Source organism: Martes martes (genome assembly GCF_963455335.1).
Source record: "Martes martes genome assembly, chromosome: 15".
NCBI classification, from domain to species: Eukaryota; Metazoa; Chordata; class Mammalia; order Carnivora; family Mustelidae; genus Martes; species Martes martes.
The window spans coordinates 25,392,372-25,413,639 of record NC_137903.1 but is presented as its reverse complement, the minus strand read 5'-3'; the positions used below and the strand labels follow the sequence as shown (position 1 = coordinate 25,413,639).

Sequence of the window (21,268 nt, the reverse complement as noted above, 5' to 3'; positions counted from 1 at the left end):
AGAAATGCAATTTGCAGGTATCTAGATAACCAATCCCACCCGGCCCTCATCTGATCCCTTCCCCAACGTAATTGCTATGTGTCCTTGACTCCAGCCTGCCCTCCCTCACAGAGCTGCCACAGCCAACTTTCCAAGACCCGAATCTCACCTGTCACTTAGCTGCTTAAAATCTTCTTCACCCAACAATATACTGAATTCTAAGTATAATTTTAAAAAGTGATTTCATTCGGGCCCCTGCCAGTGTTATCCTCTCCATGTGAGGCTAACTTCCCATCAGCACCTAGCATAGAAACTCACATAACCCACCCTAAGCACCAGCTGTAGATCACTGACCATTTCTTGAACATACCATATGCAGACATGCCTCAGAACATCTGTCCCAACTACTCCCTGCACTGCTAATCACCTTCTCTAACTTGTCCCTCCGGAAAAACCCTTCTCTATCTGCACTCTCTGGGTTAAATGGACACTTCCTCTATAAAACCATCCCCAAACTCTACCGCCAACCTCTACACTGCAGAATTAATTGCTTTCAGCTGAACTCCCATAATGCATTCACTTATTACAGTTCCGTATTAGACACAATTATTTATGTTTCACTCCTCCTAGTTCTACATATTTATTCAGGACAAAGGCTGTATCTTATTTTGAGGTCTTTCAAACAGTAGGACCCACCCCACCATAAGTGGATAAATCAATTTTGTGAGCCCCAACAAGTTTTTTAATAGATTCGAACAGAAGACATCAGAGGACACTGAGCATAACAGGAATTAAGTATAATTTTGAGAAACTTAGTTATATATATATTTGTATATATGATGGGTTGTGATAGAAAATAGATTTCCTGGGCACCTTGGGTGGCTCAATTGTTTGAGCATCTGACTCTTGATTTCAGCTCAGGTCACATCTCAGGATTGTGTCATCGTGCCCCTGCATCGGGCTCAGCACTGGGCATGAAGCCTGCTTAAGATTCTCTCTCTCTCTATCTGTCCCCACTCCCTTCTTCCTCTCTCAAAAAAAAAAAAAAAAAAAAAAAAAGAAAAGAGTTTTCTTCCTGTGAGTTGTAGTAAAAAGAGTTTTGAAAAACTCTTACGTAACTTTCTATCTCCAGTGCATATAGTCAGATACCCAGCAAGGGCTCAGAAGTGACTACAGAAGTAAAATCACTATCTTGAGTGTTACATTAACAGCACGTTATCATTCCTTTCCTTTATCTGGACAGATATTCTTTCCCACGCATGCTCCCACAATCACAATCACTTCTGTTCCTTGTGCTTTTTATCTCCAACTTTCTCCTTTAAAACTCAGTAATTTCCAGGAGCGTCTGGGTGGCTCAATGGGTTAAAGCCTCTGCCTTCGGCTCGGGTCATGATCCTGGGGTACTGGGATCAAGCCCCGCATCGGGCTCTCTGCTCAGCGGGGAGCCTGCTTCCTCCTCTCTCTCTGCCTGCCTCTCTGCCTACTTCTGATCTGTCTGTCAAATAAATAAATGAAATCTTTTTAAAAATCCTTTAAAAAAAAAAACAACTCAGTAATTTCCATAGAAATGTAGATTTCCAGACCCAGATTTCTTTTAAATTGTCTAGCCTTCTTGGGGTGCCTGGGTGGCTCAGTCAATTAAGCGTCCCAACTCTTTCAGTTCAGGTCAGAATTGCAGGATGGAGGGATCAAGCTCGACATCACGCTCCACACTAGGCGTGGAGTCAGTCTGCTTGTCCCTCTCCCTGTGCTCCTGCGCCCAATATGCATGCATGCACATACTTGCGTGCACTCTCTAATAAATAAAATCTTTAAATATAAATAAACTGTCTAACCTTCCAATGCTAAATATTCCTAAATTTCACCCTCACGAATCTTCTGTATCATTCAAGGAAAATCTTTCCCATGACCATTTCTTTCATGTACTAGCCTATCTATCACTTTTCCTCCATCCTGAAGTTTTTAAAAATAAGGGTCGACCTCTGACCTCCACTCCATCTCCCACGCCTTCCAAAAATGACTGTACTCTGGCTTCCACTCAAGTTGCTGATGGGTGCCGAGTGCCTAAGGACTACACAGAGCAGCCCTTTCCCAGCTTTCAGCAGCAACTGCTCTACAAGTGGCTTCTGAGAGCACGAGAATGTGGATCCACCTCCACGTGGATAAATATAGGGAAGCACCCCAAAATCTGCCTAGCTCATAATAAGTACTATATAATTCCTAATTTATTATCACTTATTTGTCCTCTTAACCCCAAAATATAGGTAACTGTCCAAGATTCTGCCCTCAGCAGTTTTCTCTTTCTGCCCCTCCCACCTTTTCCCCTGGTCCTGTCATCCACTCACAAAGTTTCTTCAACAACCCACCTGCAGGAGAAGTACACATCTCTCTCATAAATCTAAACCTGCCTCCTGAACCCCAGATCCACACTCAACATGCCAATGCCGTCTTTCCCCAATGTCCTTAAATGTTCATCAGTAACACTATCACTGGCTCCCACGATTTTCAGTCCACAGTTCCTCACCACCGATGCCACTAACACACGCAATCAATTCTCAAATTCTGTCAACTCTACCTCCTCAGGGTCTCTTTGTTCCATTTCCTAGCTCAGACCTTCTTGATCACTCATTTACTCTAGCCCTCCAAACTGGTTTCACACCATCCAAGACTCAACAACATGTTGCTGTCAGAGAAATCTTAATAATAAATAAATAAATAAATAATCAATCATAGCTCTGATCAAGTTACCTACCAGGTCAAAAACTTTCAATGGATCTGCCCTACTTTTCTTAAAAAGTACAGACTTTTCAGCTGGGCATTTAAGAGCCTCCACAGAACACAGCATCTGTTGGCCCTCCTTTTATTCACAGTACCCACAACCAGGCCAAGCAGGAACATTCTTTAGGTGTTCTCTCACCTATGTCTTGGCTCAAACATTCCTAATAAGCATTTCTCCTTGTACCTCCATGCTTCAGTCTGCCACTATTTCACCAGTCTTAAATGTCTACTCAAAAGTCCAACTCCTCCACAGAATTTTTGTTCCTGGATGCCCTTCTTCCCGGCCTCGAAGACATGCACTCTCTCTCCTAAATGTTCTTAGCACCTGGTAATGACCCTTAAAGGCCTATGTTCTGCAATATATTATGGCTATTTGGAAAATCACCTTAAGCTCCTTAAAGGTAAGGACCATTTCTTTAAAATCTTTGTAGCCCTTTTAACATTCAGTGCAACTTCTGAGTTCTGATTTTTTTTTTTTAAAGATTTATTTTATTTATTTGACAGAGAGAGATCACAAGTAAGCAGAGAGGCAGGCAAAGAGAGAGAGGGAGGGAAGCAGGCTTCCCGCTGAGCAGAGAGCCCGATATGGGACTCGATCCCAGGACCCTGAGATCATGACCCGAGCTGAAGGCAGTGGCTTAACCCACTGAGCCACCCAGGCGCCCCGAGTTCTGATTTTTTTTAAAGAAACTTAACTTTATATCAAGTCTTTTAGGAAATCTGGAAAACCTCAGACACCCCTAGACTATCATGCTAAAGACCTAATGAAAACCTAGAAGAAAAGACCTAAGTTTTTAACAACTTGGGTAAGGGATAGGGAGGAAATGACTCAGAGAGCGTGACAAAAAGCAACTGCTTCTGTAGCTCTGTGTTGTGCACACCGTCCCTGTTACTTGAGGAGCTTAAACAGAAAGTCAAGATAATGATTCCAGGACCAACTATGCCATTTACTCACTTGATGCCTTCCAATCACTACCCACTAAGACTTTTTTCATCTGTCCAATGAGGGACTAGAAGATTTCCAAATCCCCCTCCTTAGGCATCCCACACGTCTCCAAAACAATCTAACTTTTCCAGGCACCCAAACCCCTGACAAGTCTTCCAAGCTTCATCTCAAGCCTCACATCCTCACACTCCTTCTTCTCCAAAAACTCTGGTCCTGCCTGCTCCGGGCTACTTCAGCACCTTTGATCCTTGTACTCAAATCGAAGTCACAAGCTGTCTGTGCCTACCACTCCAGCACTCATCTGAAAGTAGCCTCGGGAAAGGCAATGCATTCTGCTTAAGCCGAAGCTGGGCTTCCTCCTCCCGCTGCTGCTCCGTAACAGGAGCGCCCAATGATCCACAGCAGAACTATGTCCCTAAGGTTGCAGCCCGCGTCCCTCCCGCCCAGGTTCCCACCTTTCCAGGACCAAAGGGTTTTCTAAGACGCAACCATAGCCCTCCTCACCCAGCAACTCGAGGTTCATCCCTGAGGACTCCGGCCGCCTGGTCTCAGCTCCAGGAACGACGCCTTTCCCCCCCGCCCGTTTCCGAGACCTGCGTGTAAGTGGGGGGCGCCGCAAATAGCTTAGCGCAAGCTCGGGAGACTTTCTGGCTTAGAAGCCCCCGCGGCTTCCGCTTTCTTCCCCCGCCTTCCTTGTTCGTTTCAAGTGGGCTGTCCATATAAATGCCTCACCAAAAAGAAGAACAAACTCTCTCGGAATCACTTGAGAACGCTCTTGACTAAGGGACAAAAATGTTATTGTAAATTAGTACTTTAAAAAGTGCGAGTACTTGAGGCCGTTTTCTGCCGAATCATATAAGTGAGCTACAAATTTCAGGCATATAGTTAGACTACTAGTCCTTGCGGTGTTGTGTGTTCAGCGGCCATGTCTCCGCCGGCTGCTTCCGATGCCGCAAGAAAGGTTCCGGGCAAAGTCCGAGGGACGTAAGAGAGCGGGAAGGGTCGGCCGCCGTGCTCGGGTGTGGAGCATGGCTCTTAGTCCCCAAGGCGCGTACTCATCAGTACGTATGTTCAGACTCCTGGAAATTACTTCCTATTTGAAAGGCTCTGCCTTTGGTCCCACGGAAATGTACGATAGTATTTGTTAGGCCTCCATCCAAGGCTTTACAGCGTACCCAGCCCTGAGCAGGACGCCGAACACGGAGTGGAGGGAGAGGCGGGCTGAGTTCCCCGGAGCTTCCCTGTGGAAGGAAAGGAACGGCGTAGGCTTTCCCGAAAAACAAGACTGGAGCTAGATGCCCCCCGCCCCGGGTGTAGATTTAATGCCCCTAATCCCAGCTCCACCGGTCGCTGACCCCGCCCCTGGGGCCGTGTTTTCCCCTCCGGGCCTCAGTGTTCTTGTAGGTAAAAATGAGCGCGGTCCGGAGCGTCCCTGCAGGGTTATTGGGAAGGTTAGATGAGCTCCCAGATCAGAAGCGCTTAGGACAGCAGGCGCCCCGTAGAATGTTAGCTACTCTAATCGACGAATCACTTTACCCAGAATTATTTCATCCTGAGGCCCTTCAGGTAGGTATCAGCCCCGTTGGACCAAATTCAGTAACTGAGGCTCAGATGACGGGAGGCGGTTCGCATCTCCGAAACGTGGCGAGAACGACATCCAAAATACTGTAGTACCAACAGCGGCAAATACGAGTGCTTCTCTGCACGCCCTTGTCATCATTCGTGATCACCGGTTCTCTCGAACTCTGCCAGCCGGATAGCTGGGGAAATGTCACTGTTACATTTATTTCGGGATGAGCCTGAGCAACTTTTCACATGTATGCATGTGTGTTTTTCTCCTCTGCGACGTGGCCTGCTCATGAACTTTGCCTGTTGTTCGGATGCAGTATCTGTCTTGTAGGATATTTAAGCGAGGAATAATGTGATCCGAGGGATGTTTAAGAAGGAAAACAAGGACGGTGTGAAGTAGGATTGGTTTACGGAGTAGAAAGCAGGTAGATCACTGCAGTAATCCTGTGGAGAGCTGAGGAAGACCTGACCCAAGGCGAGGACAGAGGGAAAGAGGAAGGCAGTGTTTAAGAGAGGGGTAGGAGACAGAACTGATAGAATGGGAAAGATCTCTTGTATATGGAAAGCAAGAACATCAGGAGACTGGCTCAACTGGCTCAACTTCTGTATTTCTAGTTTGATGCAGGGACTCCGTTTGACAGGACAGAGAATGCAGGAAAAGGAACAGCTTTGGCAAGGTTGATGGAGAACCCAGACTGGGACGTGTAAGTTTTGTTTTGTTTTGTTTTGTTTCCTTTTTTTAAGAGGTGTGCTGCTTTTTTTTTTTTTTTAAAGATTTTATTTATTTATTTGAGAGAGAGAGAATGCACACAGAGGGGAGGAGCAGAAGGAGAGGGAGAAGTGGGCTCTCCCCTGAGCAGGGAGCACAATGCGGGGCTCCATCCCAGGACCCTGAGATCATGACTTGAGCCAAAGGCAGAGGCTTAACTGACTGAGCCATCCAGTTGCCCCATGGGACATGTTAGGTTTAAAGAGCCTTTGAGAAATTCAAGTGACCATCCTGACTTGGTGTTCAAAGAAGAGGTTTAGGGGTGCCTGGGTGGCTCAGTGGGTTAAAGCCTTTGCCTTGGGCTCGGGTCATGGTCCTGGGGTCCTGGGATCGAGCCCCATGTCGGGCTCTGTGCGAAGCGGGGAGCCTGCTTCCCTTCCTCTCTCTCTGCCTACTTGTACCTCTGTCTGTCAAATAAATAAATAAAATCTTAAAAAAAAAAAGGTTTAGGCTAAAGATGAACTATACTTCATCAATTCTAATATGCACATGCCCCCACATTTAAAAATCTCTTCTATTTAATTACCTAATAATTATTTAGCAGTGGGCTTTTTCCTTTCTTAGTGCTACATAAGATAGTGTGTTTTATAAGTTATGGTATCTCTGATTTGATGAAAAGCAGTATAATTAGTGGGCTCTGCTTTACAGGTGTTAGTTGGAGCTTATTAATACTGCCAACCACAAAGGAAGGTACCCCAGTTTGTGTGTTGAAGGGGAGAAAAGGAAATTTAACATTCTTCCTTCTTGGCCTGAAGCAACTTGTCACTATCATTCAGACTCTATATGAGAAAAACTTACTTCTTGGCTAGGTTGAAATTCCATCTCATTAAAGACTTTTACAGATCTCCCTAAATTAAGCCAGCTGGTACTTACCTCTCCTCCAGGTAAAAATCGAGAATTCTCTAAGTGGAATGCCTCCCAAGTCAGCCAGAATACACTCTGGCAGCTGATTCATATCACAGGGAATATGGTAAGGGCCAGGAGATTTTTGTCACATTTCAAGGATTTAAGCCAGTGGTTCTCAACCGTAGCTGCACATTGCAATATCTGGGGCACCGCAGAATAATACAGGTCCCTGAGTCCCACACCCAGAGATTCTGCATTAATTGTAGAATCTACCTAGACCATTCCTAGGCATTGATACATTTAAAAGATTCTTAGTGCTTCTCATGTTCAGACAAGGTTGAGAACCATTTCTATTACAAGAGTGGGGGTGCCACCAAATCATCAGGGAGTGAAGACTTTCTGAGAAAATGTACTCATGTACTTATGACCGCCATCTGTGCTTACTGTCAGAGATTACAGACTTGAAAGGCCGTTAGAGCTAAAAAAAAAAAAAAAGCTTGAAAGAGATAGTAACATAGAGCTCTCAGTTCTGGCAAGAGGGATTGGAAGGAAAGAAATAGTTATATGTATCTATGATATTCACTTGAAGATACACTCTACACTTTTGTGGGAAAAGGCACAAGCGTAAGGTTGTTCATTGCAGTATTATTGGTAATTGCAATATTTTGGAAACAATCTGTTTGTACATTTATGGTACAACACACAATGGCATACTCAGCAGCTGTTAAAAAAAATGAGGAAGATCTCTGTGAATTTGATATAAAGTGGTTGCCAAGACATCTCTAAGTGAAAAATGCAAAGCACAAATGCAGCCCTAAGTGAGAAGGGAATATAAGAAAATATGCTGCCTTTGTCCATGTGTGCAAAAGAAACACAGTATAGGAAAGATAAAGCAGAAACTAAGGACACTGGTTTCCTGTAAGGGATAGGTGGGAAAAAGATGGAAAAGAGGAGTAAATGAGAAGGGGGTAGCAGGAGTGAGGAGGTAGTGACACTCAGAGTATATATTTGTGTAGCTCTGACTCTTAGAATGCTAGTATTTCCCATATGCCCAGGATAAGTAAATAACTAAAACCAACTGGGATGTGGAGAGAGCCCAAATGGAATAAAAAATATTAAAAAATGAACCTACTGTAAGTCAAAAACATAGTTACACTAAAAAGGATAGGAAAAACTAAAATGAGCCCTTGGTTGGATCCACAAGCCTAGAGACCAAACAACAACAACAACAACAACCCTGCAGAAAACAGCTCCACTGAGAAGTACAAAATTGAATGGGCAGAAGTTTGAAGAGAAGCAGAATTTGCATAGTCTCAATATCTCCTGCAAGAGATCTATTAACTACAAAGGGAAAGGTAGTCGTTTTCCAGTGTGAAATCTAGCAGAAGCCACCTGATCCCTTGATCTGGTGATAAAGGTCAACATCACCAGGAACAAGACAAAGCAAAATCATGAACCTGATACAGTGCGTTGAGGACACAATGTTATCCATCATATTCAGTCTAATCATGAGAAAACGTCAGACAAACTCAAATTGTGGGACATTTGACAAAATAACTGATCACTACTCTTCAAAAAAGTCAAAGTCATGAAAGACAAAGTCAAAGGTGCTTTTACAGACTGCATGAGACTTAGGAGAAATAACTATGCTGTGAGGGTCTGGTTAGGAGCCTAGAACAGGAAAAAGACATGAGCAAAAAAGCTGGTAAATTCAAGAAAGGTCTTTAATTAGTACTGTACCAATGTTAATCTTTTGGGTTCTGACAATTGCACTATAGTTATATAAGATGTTAACATTAGGGGAAGATGCAGGAGAGACATATGAAAACTCTCAAGGCTATATTTGTGACTTTTCTGTAAGTCTAAAATAATTCAAGGTAAAAAGGTGGGTTCTTTTTTTATTTTTTTGGTAAGAATGTTTTTTAGAAAAGGACATTAACTCCTTCATCATCTACTCTTATTGAAGATGACTGACCCAAGTCAAATGCACACTTTGTACAGCCTTCGAGATCATTGCCTCATAATAGAAAGGAAGAGACAGAAGACTTAAAAACCCAACTTAGTCACACTCAAGCAATTGCACATAAAGTTACTGGATCTGAGGAGGAGATAAAGAAGTCGGGATGGGGGGGGTGTGGAAAACATAACACTCACTCTAAGTTATGAACTCCAAAAACAAGAATCTCTGGTTCCAAGTTTTGATATATGGGGTCTAGAAATTCATGTGGAGGCTCTTCCTCCAGGTCTAGAGCAAGGAGTAGCCTCTTGGCACGAGACCCGTGCAGTCATCCAACGCCCTACACTTAGAAGGGGCCCACCCTTGGTTTAATGTTCTGCTGTTGCAATCTTGAAATCCTTCACAATCTTTGAACAAGGGACCTTTGTGTTTTCATTTTGCACAGGGCCCCACAAATTTAAGTAGCTAGTTCAATCTGCCTCCACTTGTCAACCATAATTAGCAGAAAGAGAAGCCTCATTCACATGGTACACCCTGTCCCCCCAGGCCACAGTTGATTACTCTGTGGCTAAGCCCCTGACCCAAGCTGAACCCAATTAGATTCCTTCCCAAGAATTTGGAATGTGGACTAAGAGGCCCCCATAGTCTGGCACATCTATTGAAGAGAACAGATAATGAATGAGAGACCACTGATGTCCAACAGATGGAAACCATGGTAGTTGGCTTCAGATTGAAAAATAAAGCAGAGATTCAGAAGCAAATCAAACATAATACTTTCTGCATCAAATTTGTTACCAAGGACATACCACATTAACAATTTCTCATTCAGTTAAATATCCTTGGACCTTTAGAAAAGGTCCTTTTAGAAAAGATAAGCTTTTTAGAAAAAGCTTTTAGAAAAGATAAGCTTTTTTGCTTGTGCTATTCCAAAACATGATCTGTTGATTACAAAAGTCCTAACTCATTCCACTCCCCAACAAGGCAGAATGCTCAAACCCCATTTCCGTTGGGAGGGAATAGGGAAGGGAGTATCATTTCAAACTGAAAAGATTGACAAAACCATTTCTTTTTTTTTTTCTTAAGATTTTATTTATTCATTTGACAGACAGAGATCACAAGTAGGCAGAGAGGCAGGCAGAGAGAGGGAAAGCAGGCTCCCGCCAAGCAGAGAGCCCGATGCAGGGCTCGATCCCAGGACCCTGGGATCATGACCTGAGCCAAAGGCAGAGGCTTAATCCACTGAGCCACCCAGGCGCCCCGATGAAACCATTTCTAAAATCAAAACAACCATTCAAAATTCTTTAAATAAAACCCGCAGTTGCTCCTTGTCAAAAACAAAGGAAAACATTGCATAAAGGAAAAAACAACAAAAAGATATTATATAAAGACAACATATTGGTTTCTTCTCAATTCTCTGGATCTCCCATCCAATGTAATCATTTCAATTGTCTTTATTGGGTTGGATGCTACTATTTCAAGCCCTTTAAAAAAACATTGACTAAAATCCCTGATGTGGTTTTCAGTGTAGTTTTTCCCCCGTTTACCTATTTTTCCTTCTATACCTCCTATTTTTACCTTTTTCCTTTGATTTATTTATTTGTTTATTTATTTATTTGCTAGAGAGAGAGAGACATCAAGAGAGGGAACACAAGCAAGGGGAGAGGCAGAGGGAGAAGGAGGCTTCCTGCTGAGCAGGGAGCCCGACACGGGGCTCGATCCCAGGACCGCGAGATCATGACCTGAGCCAAAGGCAGATGCTTAACAACTGAGCCACCCAGGTACCTCCCCTTTTTACTTTTTTGAAAGATTTTATTTATTTATTTATTTTAGAGAGAGAGGGAGCATGAGTGGGGTGGGGGGTGGGGGGCAGAAGGAGAGGGAGAATCCTAAGCAGACTGCCCACTGAGTGCAGAGCCCCAATCCAGAGCTTGATACAGGGCTTGATCTCACAACACTGAGAGATCTTGATCAGAGCCGAAATCAAAAGATGCTTAACCGACTGAACCACCCGGGCACCCCTTACCTTTTTTCTATTTTAAAGAAAACTTACATAACTTGTTATACAAGCCAGACTGCAAGCTCTGGGCACTTCAAGGAAAGAGAACTGTTCTGTTTTGCAATAAAAATGTACAGAGGGAAAGAAGAGTTTAGTCCCCAATGTCTCCCACCCTCAGCGATCTATAAACAGAATCTGGATTCCTCCTCATCCCAGGCCAGAATCCAAATACTGAGGGTGTTCATCTGCTAGGGAGTGTGGAGACTTCTGACGTAGTGCTCCGAGAGCCTGGGAGGTTCTCTTGCAGAGGCTTATTCATCCCGAGAACCTCAAAAGGGTTCACGTCCAGAATATAGAAAGAAATACAGGCGCGTGTGGGTGGCTCAGTCAGTTACGTGTTCGGCTCTTAATTCTGGCTCAGGTCATGATCTCAGGGTCTTGAGATTGGTCTATATAATTTTCTTAGTATCTTTATCAGGTTTTGCTATTGATACCGCATGAGCATCATAAAATGAGTTGAAAAGTTACCAATTCTTTTTTTATTCTTTAAAGAAAATAGGTTTTCTTTAAAGATTTTATTTATTTATTTGAGAGAGAGAGCATGAGAGGGGGGAGGGTCAGAGGGAGAAGCAGACTCCCTGCTGAGCTGGGAATCCGATTCGGGACTCAGTCCTGGGACTCCAGGATCATGACCTGAGCTGAAAGCAGCTGCCTAACCAACTGAGCCACCCAGGTGCCCTTAAATAGTTTTTTTTTTAAGTCAAAAGTGAATGTCTTTATTTTTTTTTTTAATACACTTTATTTTTCAGAGCAGTTTTAGGCTGACGGCAATATTGAGCAGAAGATACAGGATTTCATTACCTACGCCACCTGCCCCCACACATGCATGAACTCCCCATTATCAACATCCCCCACGAGTGGTACTCTTGTTACCTTTGATGAACATACAAAAAAATGACCCATCAGTATCAGCCAAAGTCCTTCATTTACATTAGGGTTCACTCTTGCTATTGTATGTCCTATGGGTTTTGAAAATATATGATATGTATCCACCATTATAGTGTCATACAGTGTAATTTTACTGCCCTAAAAATCCTTCCAGGCTCTGCCAACTTATGCTTCCCCACATGCAGCCCCTGGCATCCAGTGAACCTTTCATGATCTCCATAGTTTTTTTTGCCTTCTCAAAAACATCGTATAGTTGAACTCATACAATACGTAGCCTCTTTGGACTGGTTTCTTTTCCTTAGCAATATGCATTTAAGTCTCCTCGATGTCTTTCCATGGCTCAGCAGCTCATTTCTCTTTAGCATCAACGAATATTCCATTGTCTGAATGTACCAGACAATGTTTATTTATCCATTCATCTACTGAAGGATAACTTGGTTGCTTCTAAGTTTGGCAATTAGGAATAAATCTGCCAAAAACATCCGTGTGCAGGTTTTTGTGTGGACACATCTTTACTGCCTTTGGATAAATACCAAGAAGTATGATCACTGGTTTGTGTGCTAAGAATATGTTCAGTTTTCTAAGAAACCACCCAACTCTCTGCCAAAGTGACCATACCAGTTTGGTTTCCCAGCAACAACGAAAAGTTCCTGTTGCCACATCCTCATCAACGTAAAGTGTTATTGGTTTTCTGGATTTTGGTCATTCCAATAAGGGTGTAGTGGTATCTCTTGTTTTAATTTGCATTTTGCTGGTGACACGCGACATGGGGCATCTTTTCATATGCTTATTTGCCATCCATCTTCTTTGGTGAGGTGTCTGTTTAGATCTTTTGCGCATTTTTCAACCAGGTCGTTTTCTATTCATTGAGCGTTAAGAGTTCTTTGTATATTTTGGATAACTGTCCTTTACCAGTTCTGTCTTTTGCAAACATTTCCTCCCAGTCTGTAATTTGTGTTTTCATTCTCTTAACGGTGTCTTTCACAGAACATTCTGACTTTGATGAAGTGCAGTTTATCAGTTCTTCCTTTCATAGTGTTGTATCGAAAAGTTACTTCCCTGTGCAAGGTCATCTGCATTTTTCCTATATTCACTTCTAGAAACTTTGTAGTTTTGCATTTTACATTTACTTTATTTATTTATTTATCTGAGAGAGAGAGAGAGAGTGGGGGAAGGGGGAGGGAGAGGGACAGGCAGACTCTGCACTGAGCCTGACGTGGGGCTCGATCCCGCCACTCTGAGATCTTGACCTGAGCCAAAATCAAGAGTCAGCTGCTTAACTGATTGAGCCACCCAGGCGCCCCATATTTAGTTTGGGGATCCATGTTAGGTTAACTTTTGTGAAAGGTATAAGATGTATGTCTAGATTAATTTTCATTTAAGTAAGTTCTATGACCAACATAGGGCTTGAACTCACAACCCTGAGATCAAGAGTTGCATGCTCTACTGACTGAGCCATCCAGGTGCCCCTAGATTGTTTTGTTTTGTAAAGATTTTTATTTATTTATTTATTTTAGACAGAGAAACAGCGAGAGAGGGAACACAAGCAGGGGGAGTGGGAGAGGGAGAAGCAGGCTTCCCGCTGAGCAGAGAGCCCAATGTGGGGCTCGATCCCAGGACCCTGGGATCATGACCTGAGCCGAAGGCAGATGCTTAACGACTGAGCCAGCCAGGCACCCCAGATGCAGTTTTTTTACAAGCTGATGTCTGGTTACTGTAATACCATTTGTTGAAAAGATAATCTTTTCCCACTGTATTGCCTGTGCTCCTTTGTCAAAGATCAGTTGACTGTGTTTATGTGGGTCTAGTTACTCTTTCATTGATACCATACTACCTTGATTAGTGTAGCTTTGTAATAAGTCACATAGTGTCAATCCTCTGACTTTGTTCTTTTCCTTCAGTATTGTGTTGGCTATTCTGGATCCTCTGCCTCTCCATATAAACATTAGAATCAATTTGTTGCTATCCACAAAATAATTTACTGGGATTTTGATTGGGATTGCGTTGAACTGTAAGTCAAATTGAGAAGAACTGATCATGACAATACTGAGTCTTCTGATCCATCGGTATGGAATATCTCTCCATTTACTTAGTTCTCCCTTTATTTCTTTCATCGGAGTTTTGTTGTGTTCTTTACATAGATCTTATACATATTTTGTTAGATTGATACCAAAGTATTTCATTTGGGGGGTGCTAATGTAAATTGTGTTGTGTTTTTTTAAATTTCAAATTCTACTTTTTCTTGCTAGTGTATAGGAAAGCAATTGATTTTTTTAAACTTTTTTTTTAAATTATTTTTATTAACATATAATGTATTATTTGCCCCAGGGGTACAGATCTGTGAAAGCGATTGACTTTTGATAGTCACCTTGCTTCCTGCAACCTTGCTATAATCCCTCATCAGGTCCAGGCAGCTTTGGGCAATTCTTTCAGATTCTGTATGTAGACAGGTCATCTGCAAACAAAGATAGCTTTGTTTCTTCCTTCCCAGTAAAAATGCTTTTTATTTCCTATTCTTCCCTTTCTGCATCAGTTAGGACTTCTAGTACAATGTTGAAAAGGAGTGGTGATAGAAGACATCCTTGCCTTGTTCCTGATCTTAATAGAAAAGCTTCTAGTTGCTCATTATTAAGAACAATACTAGGAGTGCCTGGGTAGCGTAGTCAGTTGAGTTTCTGCCTTTGGCTAAGGTCATGATCCCAGGGTCTGGGACTGGAACTACGAACTGCCTGCTCGGTGGGGAGCCTGCTTCTCCCCCTGCCTCTGTCCCTTCTCTCTTCTTAGTTAGCTTAGCTGAAGGCTTATCAACTTTAGTGATCTTTTCAAAGAACCAGCTTTGGGTTTTGTTGATTTCCTGTTTTCAATGTAATTGCCTTGTGATGTAATATGAATTTTTATTATTTCTTTTCTTCTGCTTACTTTGGATTTGATCTTGTGGAGTTAATCTTAGAAACTACATTATAAACCCTAAGGGGTGATTGTGGAAGCAGCTTAAATGTCAGCAGCATTCCTGTTCTCGGGCTGTTGAACGCAATGGTCCGGTAGGAGCAGGATCCCACGATCCGCAGGGGCAGGGAGTAAGTTAGGAGCTATAAAAGAATGTAACCCTCAGTCTCTCCTTTCTTCACCTGGCAATTGCCAGCCCAAACATCCCATTCCTCCCTTATCCCATGACTGACTCCCTGCGTGCCTATGTAGGGGAAAATGCAAGCCTGCTTCAAGATGTTTGCCATCCCTTTGTACTCCGTTCCCACGCTTGGAGGCATCGCCCTTGCTTTTCTGGTAAGAAATAAGACCAAAGCTATGTGCAGGACTCAGCTGCCGCTGCTCTTCTTTGCAGAGGCGGCCTGCACAGCTGCTCAGATTGGTGTCTGAGAACTTTATTTCAGGGCGCGATGACAGATCTACTCTTCCTTTTCTAGTTTGTTTGTTTGTTTGTTTGTTTGTTTAAGGTGGAAGCTTAGATGATTGGTTTTAGAGCCTTTTCTTTTCTAATATATGCACTCAGGGGTGTCTGGGAGGCATCTGACTCTTGACTTTGGCTGAGGTCATGATCTCTGGGTCGTGGGATCAAGCCCCACATCAGGGTCTGCACTGGGCTTAGAGTCTGCTTAAGATTCTCTCTCTCCCTTCTTTCCTTTCCTCCCTTTCTCCCTCTCTCTCAATAAATAAATAAAAATAATATATGCATTCAATGCTATGAATTTTCCTCGAAGTACTGTTATATTAGTCAGGGTCCTCCAGAGAAATGGGGTGTGTGTGTGTATGTGTAATATATACGAGAGATTTATTCTAGTAATTGGATCACATGATTATAAAGGCCAAGAAGTCCCATGATATGCCTTCTGCAAGCTGGAGAACCAGGAAAACTGATGCTGCAATTCAGTCTGAGTCCAAAGGCCTGGAACCAGGTGGGACTCATAGTGTAAGTCCTGGTCCGAAGCTAAAGGTCTGAGAACCAGGAGTTCCAATTCCAAGGGCAGGTGAAATGGATGTCCCAGGCCAAACTGAGAAAGTGAATTCGTCCTTCCTCTGCCCTCAGTGGATTAGATGATACTCACCCACACTGGGGAGGGCTGTTTGGTTCACTCAGTTCGCCAATTCAAATGCTAATCTATTCCAGAAACACCAGTCTCAAGAGCTCAGTGGTGGGCCACCTGGGTGGCTCAGTTGGTTAAGCATCTGCCTTTGGCTCAGGTCATGATCCCAGGGTCCTGGGATCGAGTCCTGCATCAGGCTCTCTGCTCAGTGGGGAGCCTGCTTCTCCCTCTGCCTGCCACTCTCCTTGCTTGTGCTTGCTCTCTCTCTGTCAGAAAAATTTAAAAAATCTTTAAGTTTTCCACCTCCTTGGGCCAGGCCTTACGTTCTAAAATTTAATCTCTTACCTCCTCCAGCTCAACAGACCCACCAAAGACAAGTGGGAAACTTCCCAAGCTACCCAGAGCCCTCATTCTCTGCTCTGAGTGATGCTGCTATGGTGGCTCTTTGGGATCCAGCCTGTGGGGCTGTCCAGCCAGAGGTCCTCCTCCTCTGGGCCTGGGGATGGAGAAGTTACCCCTCCCCAGCTGGTGACCTCCACCACTTGTAACCCTCGGGCTGCCTCTCTGCTCACCTGCCTTGGCCTTTGTCCCTCCCTGTGGTTTCTGCTTCAGCAAGCCCTCCTTCCTATAGCTTCCTAAGCTGTTCTCATGTCTCAGGGCCACAGACTCCTCTTGAGTGCCTGAAATGGGATGGGGAGGCCATACATGAGATACCAGACCCCATGGCTGCAAGAGAGATGAAGAACCCCATTGGCCAGCCTGCTCTTCAACTCAGAGGGCCAGTGGGAGCTATAATTAAGAAAGGAAAACCAGCCTGGGGATCAGGAGACATGGGTGTTACTGTGGTCCTGCCCGCCAGCTAGCTAGCTGTGTGACATCCCTTGTGCTCAGGGTCTCGTGTCCTCTGCTGTAAAAGAGGAGCCTAAATGGGATGCTTTTTTTTTTTTTTTTGAAGATTTATTTATTTATTGGAGACAGAGTGCAAGCGAGTGGGGGACGGAGCAGAAGGAGAGAATCTTTCAAGCCGACTGCATGCTGAGCAGAGCCTGATGTGGGGCCGCTCCCACAATCCACGAGATCACAACCGGAGCCGAAACCAAGAGCTGGATGCATAACTGACCCAGCCACCCAGATGCCCCTAACTGGGATGCTTTAAGCGGTCTTCCCAAGTCCACCTCTGTCTCTGAAAGCCTGCTGATCGGCTGCCCAGGGATCCCATGTCTCAGCAGAGAAAACATAACAGTCGGGATACTTACGGCAGCTTCTCATTCTACCTTACTAGGCCTTCACGAGGCCAGATGATGAAGTGCGTCCGCAGCTGGTGAGGGCGCTAGAAGCCGGATGGGGAGAAGGTGTAAGTCTGGGGCCAAAGAATGCAGGCTCCAAGATCCCCCTCTGCTTCCAGCCCTGGGGCCAAAGACAAAGGCTGTGCCCTCTCTCAACAAAACAAGCCAAGACCTTGGATTTCCTCTCTGCAACCTGGAGCTGGACAGGTGTAAATTGTGGCCTTCAGGTCTCCACGGGAGAATGCTTGGCTGCTTCCTGTGCTCGTCATTTGCTGCTGGGCTCCCCCTGCTTCCTTCACTTCTCCCAGCTGCTGAGCCAAAGAGGCCGGGAGGGCACCCTGCTGCTACTTGTGCAGGTGCCTCTGTCTGGGAGTCTGTGTCTCGGGAGTCTGAGCCCTGGGAGTGTGACACATGGCCTGCAGGCTCCCTCACCCCCGGGCCCCTGCCAGTCTTTCCGGTCTGCCTTGGCTCCAGTGCTGCCTGGCCCACCACCCTTTGGCCTCACCAAACTCTCTGCTCCCCAAACACCAGGTGCCCTCTTGAGCTCTGGGCGACTCCGCGCATGATGTTGCCACGTAATTTGTTCAACACACATTCATCCTGCTACGGTGTCAGCTGCAGGGAAGGGAGGGCATACTGGAAATGGGGAACCGAGGGACATTGAGGGAAGGGACTGTCGAAACCATGGAAGCAGGGTGAGGGAGAACCAGCAGAGCAGCTAGGACTCCCAGCGCTGGGACACCGTGGGGCCCGATGGCTAAAGGCAGGGGCGGTGCGCCGGAGGGGTGTGTGGCGGGGCTCTTGATCTTGATCTTGATCTTGTGAGTTCAAGCCCCGTGCTGGGGCTAGAGATTCCTTAAAAAAAGAAAAAATAAAATCTTAAAAAAAAAAAACCCTGCAGTTGCAGGAGAGCCATGAGACAGGAGCTATGATCTTCAAGGGGAAGACGGCCACTGCTGAAGGGGAGCTAGAATGAAAACTGCCCAGCTTTTCTCCTGCCACCCTCCACACTCCCGTGAGTGCAGCAGAACTTCACTAGAAGTGTAGAGCAAAAGGTGGGGTCCACAGAGGCCGGGGAGCTGAGCGGAGAGGGGAAAGGGGGTGTGGAGGGGCCAAGAGAGCACTACGGGTGGGCCGGGCTGTGTGCCAGACACCAGGCAAAACAGAAGAGCATTTGTGGTCCTGCCATTTCCAGTCTCAATAGAGGGCCCTGGGCTCGCATCGATGAATCATAAAAAAGTAATGAATATACTCATTCCTTTCAGGAACAGTTTATAAAACACTTATAAAAAAATTAACCACAAGTGAGCCCACAGAGCAAGTTCCAACAAATTTTTAAAAACTGTCATCCTACAGACCACGTTCTCTGCCCACAATGTTGTTTATAAATCATTAACAAAAACACAAAAAAACTCTTCCTCGCACTTGGAAATTTAGAAACATACCCACGTAAAACTCAGAGCAGAGAAGAAATAGTAACAGCAAATAGAAAACACTGAAACCGAACCATAACAAACATGTTTCAGAGTAAAACTCACGGGATGCCACAACAGTTATAATTCAAGGGAATTCAACTGAAATGTCAGTGTTTGTGTGAGGAAGGAAGAAAGTTGAAAATTCATGACCAAAGCATCCAGCTTAAGAAGATGGGACGGGGCGCCTAGGTGGCTCAGTTGGTTAAGTGTCTGCCTTCAGCTCAGGGCATGGTCCCGGGGTCCTGGGATCGAGTCCCTCTTCGTCATGGGGCTCCCCACTCAGCAGGGAATCTGCTTCTGCCACTCCCTCTGCTTGTGTTTTCTCTCTCAAATAAATAAAAATTTAAAACTTAAAAAAGATGGGGGAAAACAGTGGACTATGTACTCACCCTTAAAGGGAGAACCAAGATGATAAATAAAACGAGAAGGCATTAGTGGGCTGGGAAACAGAGGTGCAGTGAGAGAAACAAGCCAACCGAAAGTTGCTTCTCTGAGAAAGAGGTCACATCGAAGTCCATTCACACATTAGAATAATCTCTCTCACGGTGAGAACAAACTGCCAACCAGTTAGTGACAGCCAGTCAGCTGGGATAAAAGTCAGACAGCATGAGCGAAGAGAAAAAAGTTATAGAAGACGAAATACAGGTAACACCATTTTTAAAAAGATTTAATCTTTTAAAAAGATTATTTGAGAGAGATCATGAATGGGGCAGGGTGGGGAGGGACTGAGGCAGAGGAAGAAGCAGGCTCCCCATTGAGCAAGGAGCCCAATGCAGGACTCGATCCCAGAACCCCGGGATCTTGAACTGAGCCGAAGGTAGACCCTTAACCGACTGAGCCACCCAGGTGCCCCAGTAATGCCATTTTCAGGCTCAAGAACGAGCAAACCCAAATTATATATTGCTTAAAACACATGTATATTTGGAAAAGCTTTTTGTTTTTTGAGCAAGAGAATGACAAGCACAGCGGTCACCTTGAGGCAGGAGAGAGACCCAGGGCATCTGGAAAAGAGCACACAGGGGCTTCAACACTGTGGTAATGTTCTGATCCACAGGTTCTTAGGGAAGTTTACATGGTTTTAAAATTATCACGGTTCATAGTTTGCAAGGATGTTATGCATATATTTTTAGCAGGCATTAAATAGAAATTAATAGTTTTTAGAAATTGTAAGCAAATCCTGCTCAGTAAGAGGTCTCAGATTGACCATTGCTTCTGCACGTTCCCAGCTTGGAACCTGGGGCAGCTTTCCTTAATCTCAGAGCCTGTGGTTTCGCACTGAGCCCGGAGTTGACTCATCTTTCTACCTTTTCAACTCCTGGATTCTGTGCACAGAAAGGCTGGTGTTTAGCCTATTCTTAGATGCTTGAACATCTTTAGGTTTGATCTCCTGGGGACCCCTGCTGAGACAACAAGGAAGGCAGAAGAAAGGAAAGAGAAGCCAAGGGGGTCTTCTCTTTAATGTCCTTCCCAGAGCCCCAGCCGTGACCCCTCCATGCTCAGACTTCAATCCGTACATCTATTTTCACCACTTTGCCTCCCAGGAGAGCCAGAAGGGAGGGGACATATGCTGAGCAGTCCAAAAGGTGAACTATAGGGGATGTATGTCATCCGAGGCTGTCCTGAACGTAGGTCCCTTTTCTAAAGGTTCTTCGATTACCTTTCAGGAATGACATGTCCTCCACTGAATGCAGTTTTGATGGGCAGACGGATCTGGAAGCCTGCCTCCCACTGTGGAATGTGGAGGGGACAGAGCCTTCCAGCTGCAAGCCGATACAGCTGTGACGTGGGCCTGGGACCTGTGCTGGGTCAAGTGAGAAAATTCCCCCTCACTGTCGCCTCATGAGGGAGTGAAGGTGGCTCTTCACAGCCACAGTGAAGCCCTTGGCAGCCGCCTGCGGCTCTACTGTGGCTCCTACCCACTGAGTCTGTGGGCCCATAAGAGCTTTCCAGTACCTGTTTCCTTTCTCTTGAATTAGCCATTCCATTCATTTTCTTAAATTGAAAGAAAAATAGATGTTCACAGCAGATGAACAAAAGAATAACAGAAAGGCAATACACTGAAGCTGGAGTTCTCTCCCCAGGAAATCTACTGTTACCAGTTTGCGGTGTCTCCTTACAAACCTCTTTCTAGCCATATACACAGAAAGAGACAGACTAGATTTCTAGAGAATTTGGGGTGATGGGAAATGGAAGGGATATATTACCCCAAAAAGGGATCATAGGAAATATATTCTTTTTTTTAATTTTTTATTTTTTTTATAAACATATAATGTATTTTTAGCCCCAGGGGTACAGGTCTGTGAATTGCCAGGTTTACACACTTCACAGCACTCACCATAGCACATGAAATATATTCTTCTATAAAGTATTCCTTTATTCTGTGACCTAGTATAAACATCCATGTCAATACACAGAGAGCTGTGTCCTTTCTTTTAATGGCTGCGTAGTATTCCACTGGGTGAGCACAGTTTAATCCTCATCTGTTGCCAGACGTGAACATTGCCTCCAACTTTCTAGCATTACAAATAATGATGCAGTAAATATCCTTGTACTTACATAATTTTGCATACCTGTGAAAATATTCCTGTAGGTAAGGACTGCATGGAAATCATTTCCAGATCAAAGGATATATGCATTTAAAATTTTTGTAATAGGTGCCACCAAATTGCCCTTCTGCAG

The 21,268-nt window shown here is 44.5% G+C and overlaps 1 protein-coding gene and 1 long non-coding RNA gene across 3 annotated transcripts in view; one reads left to right on the top strand and one right to left on the bottom strand.

The window, feature by feature from the left end:
• Window positions 1-4,375, bottom strand: part of RBBP5 (RB binding protein 5, histone lysine methyltransferase complex subunit) — a 36,904-nt gene extending 32,529 nt beyond the window's left edge. The window contains exon 1 of one of the 2 annotated variants that reach the window (XM_080824182.1): window positions 4,208-4,375. In XM_080824182.1, the coding sequence (XP_080680308.1) occupies window positions 4,208-4,226 (19 nt within the window). In that variant the 5' untranslated portion in view covers window positions 4,227-4,375. The remainder of the gene's footprint in view (window positions 1-4,207) is intronic. The other variant, XM_080824183.1, reaches the window with a different exon arrangement.
• A 274-nt stretch (window positions 4,376-4,649) lies between these two features.
• Window positions 4,650-18,024, top strand: LOC308356361. Its single transcript, XR_013968073.1, has 4 exons — window positions 4,650-5,269; window positions 5,888-5,976; window positions 10,465-10,622; window positions 16,784-18,024. It is a non-coding gene; the product is annotated as an uncharacterized lncRNA (long non-coding RNA).
• Window positions 18,025-21,268: the final 3,244 nt, after the last annotated feature.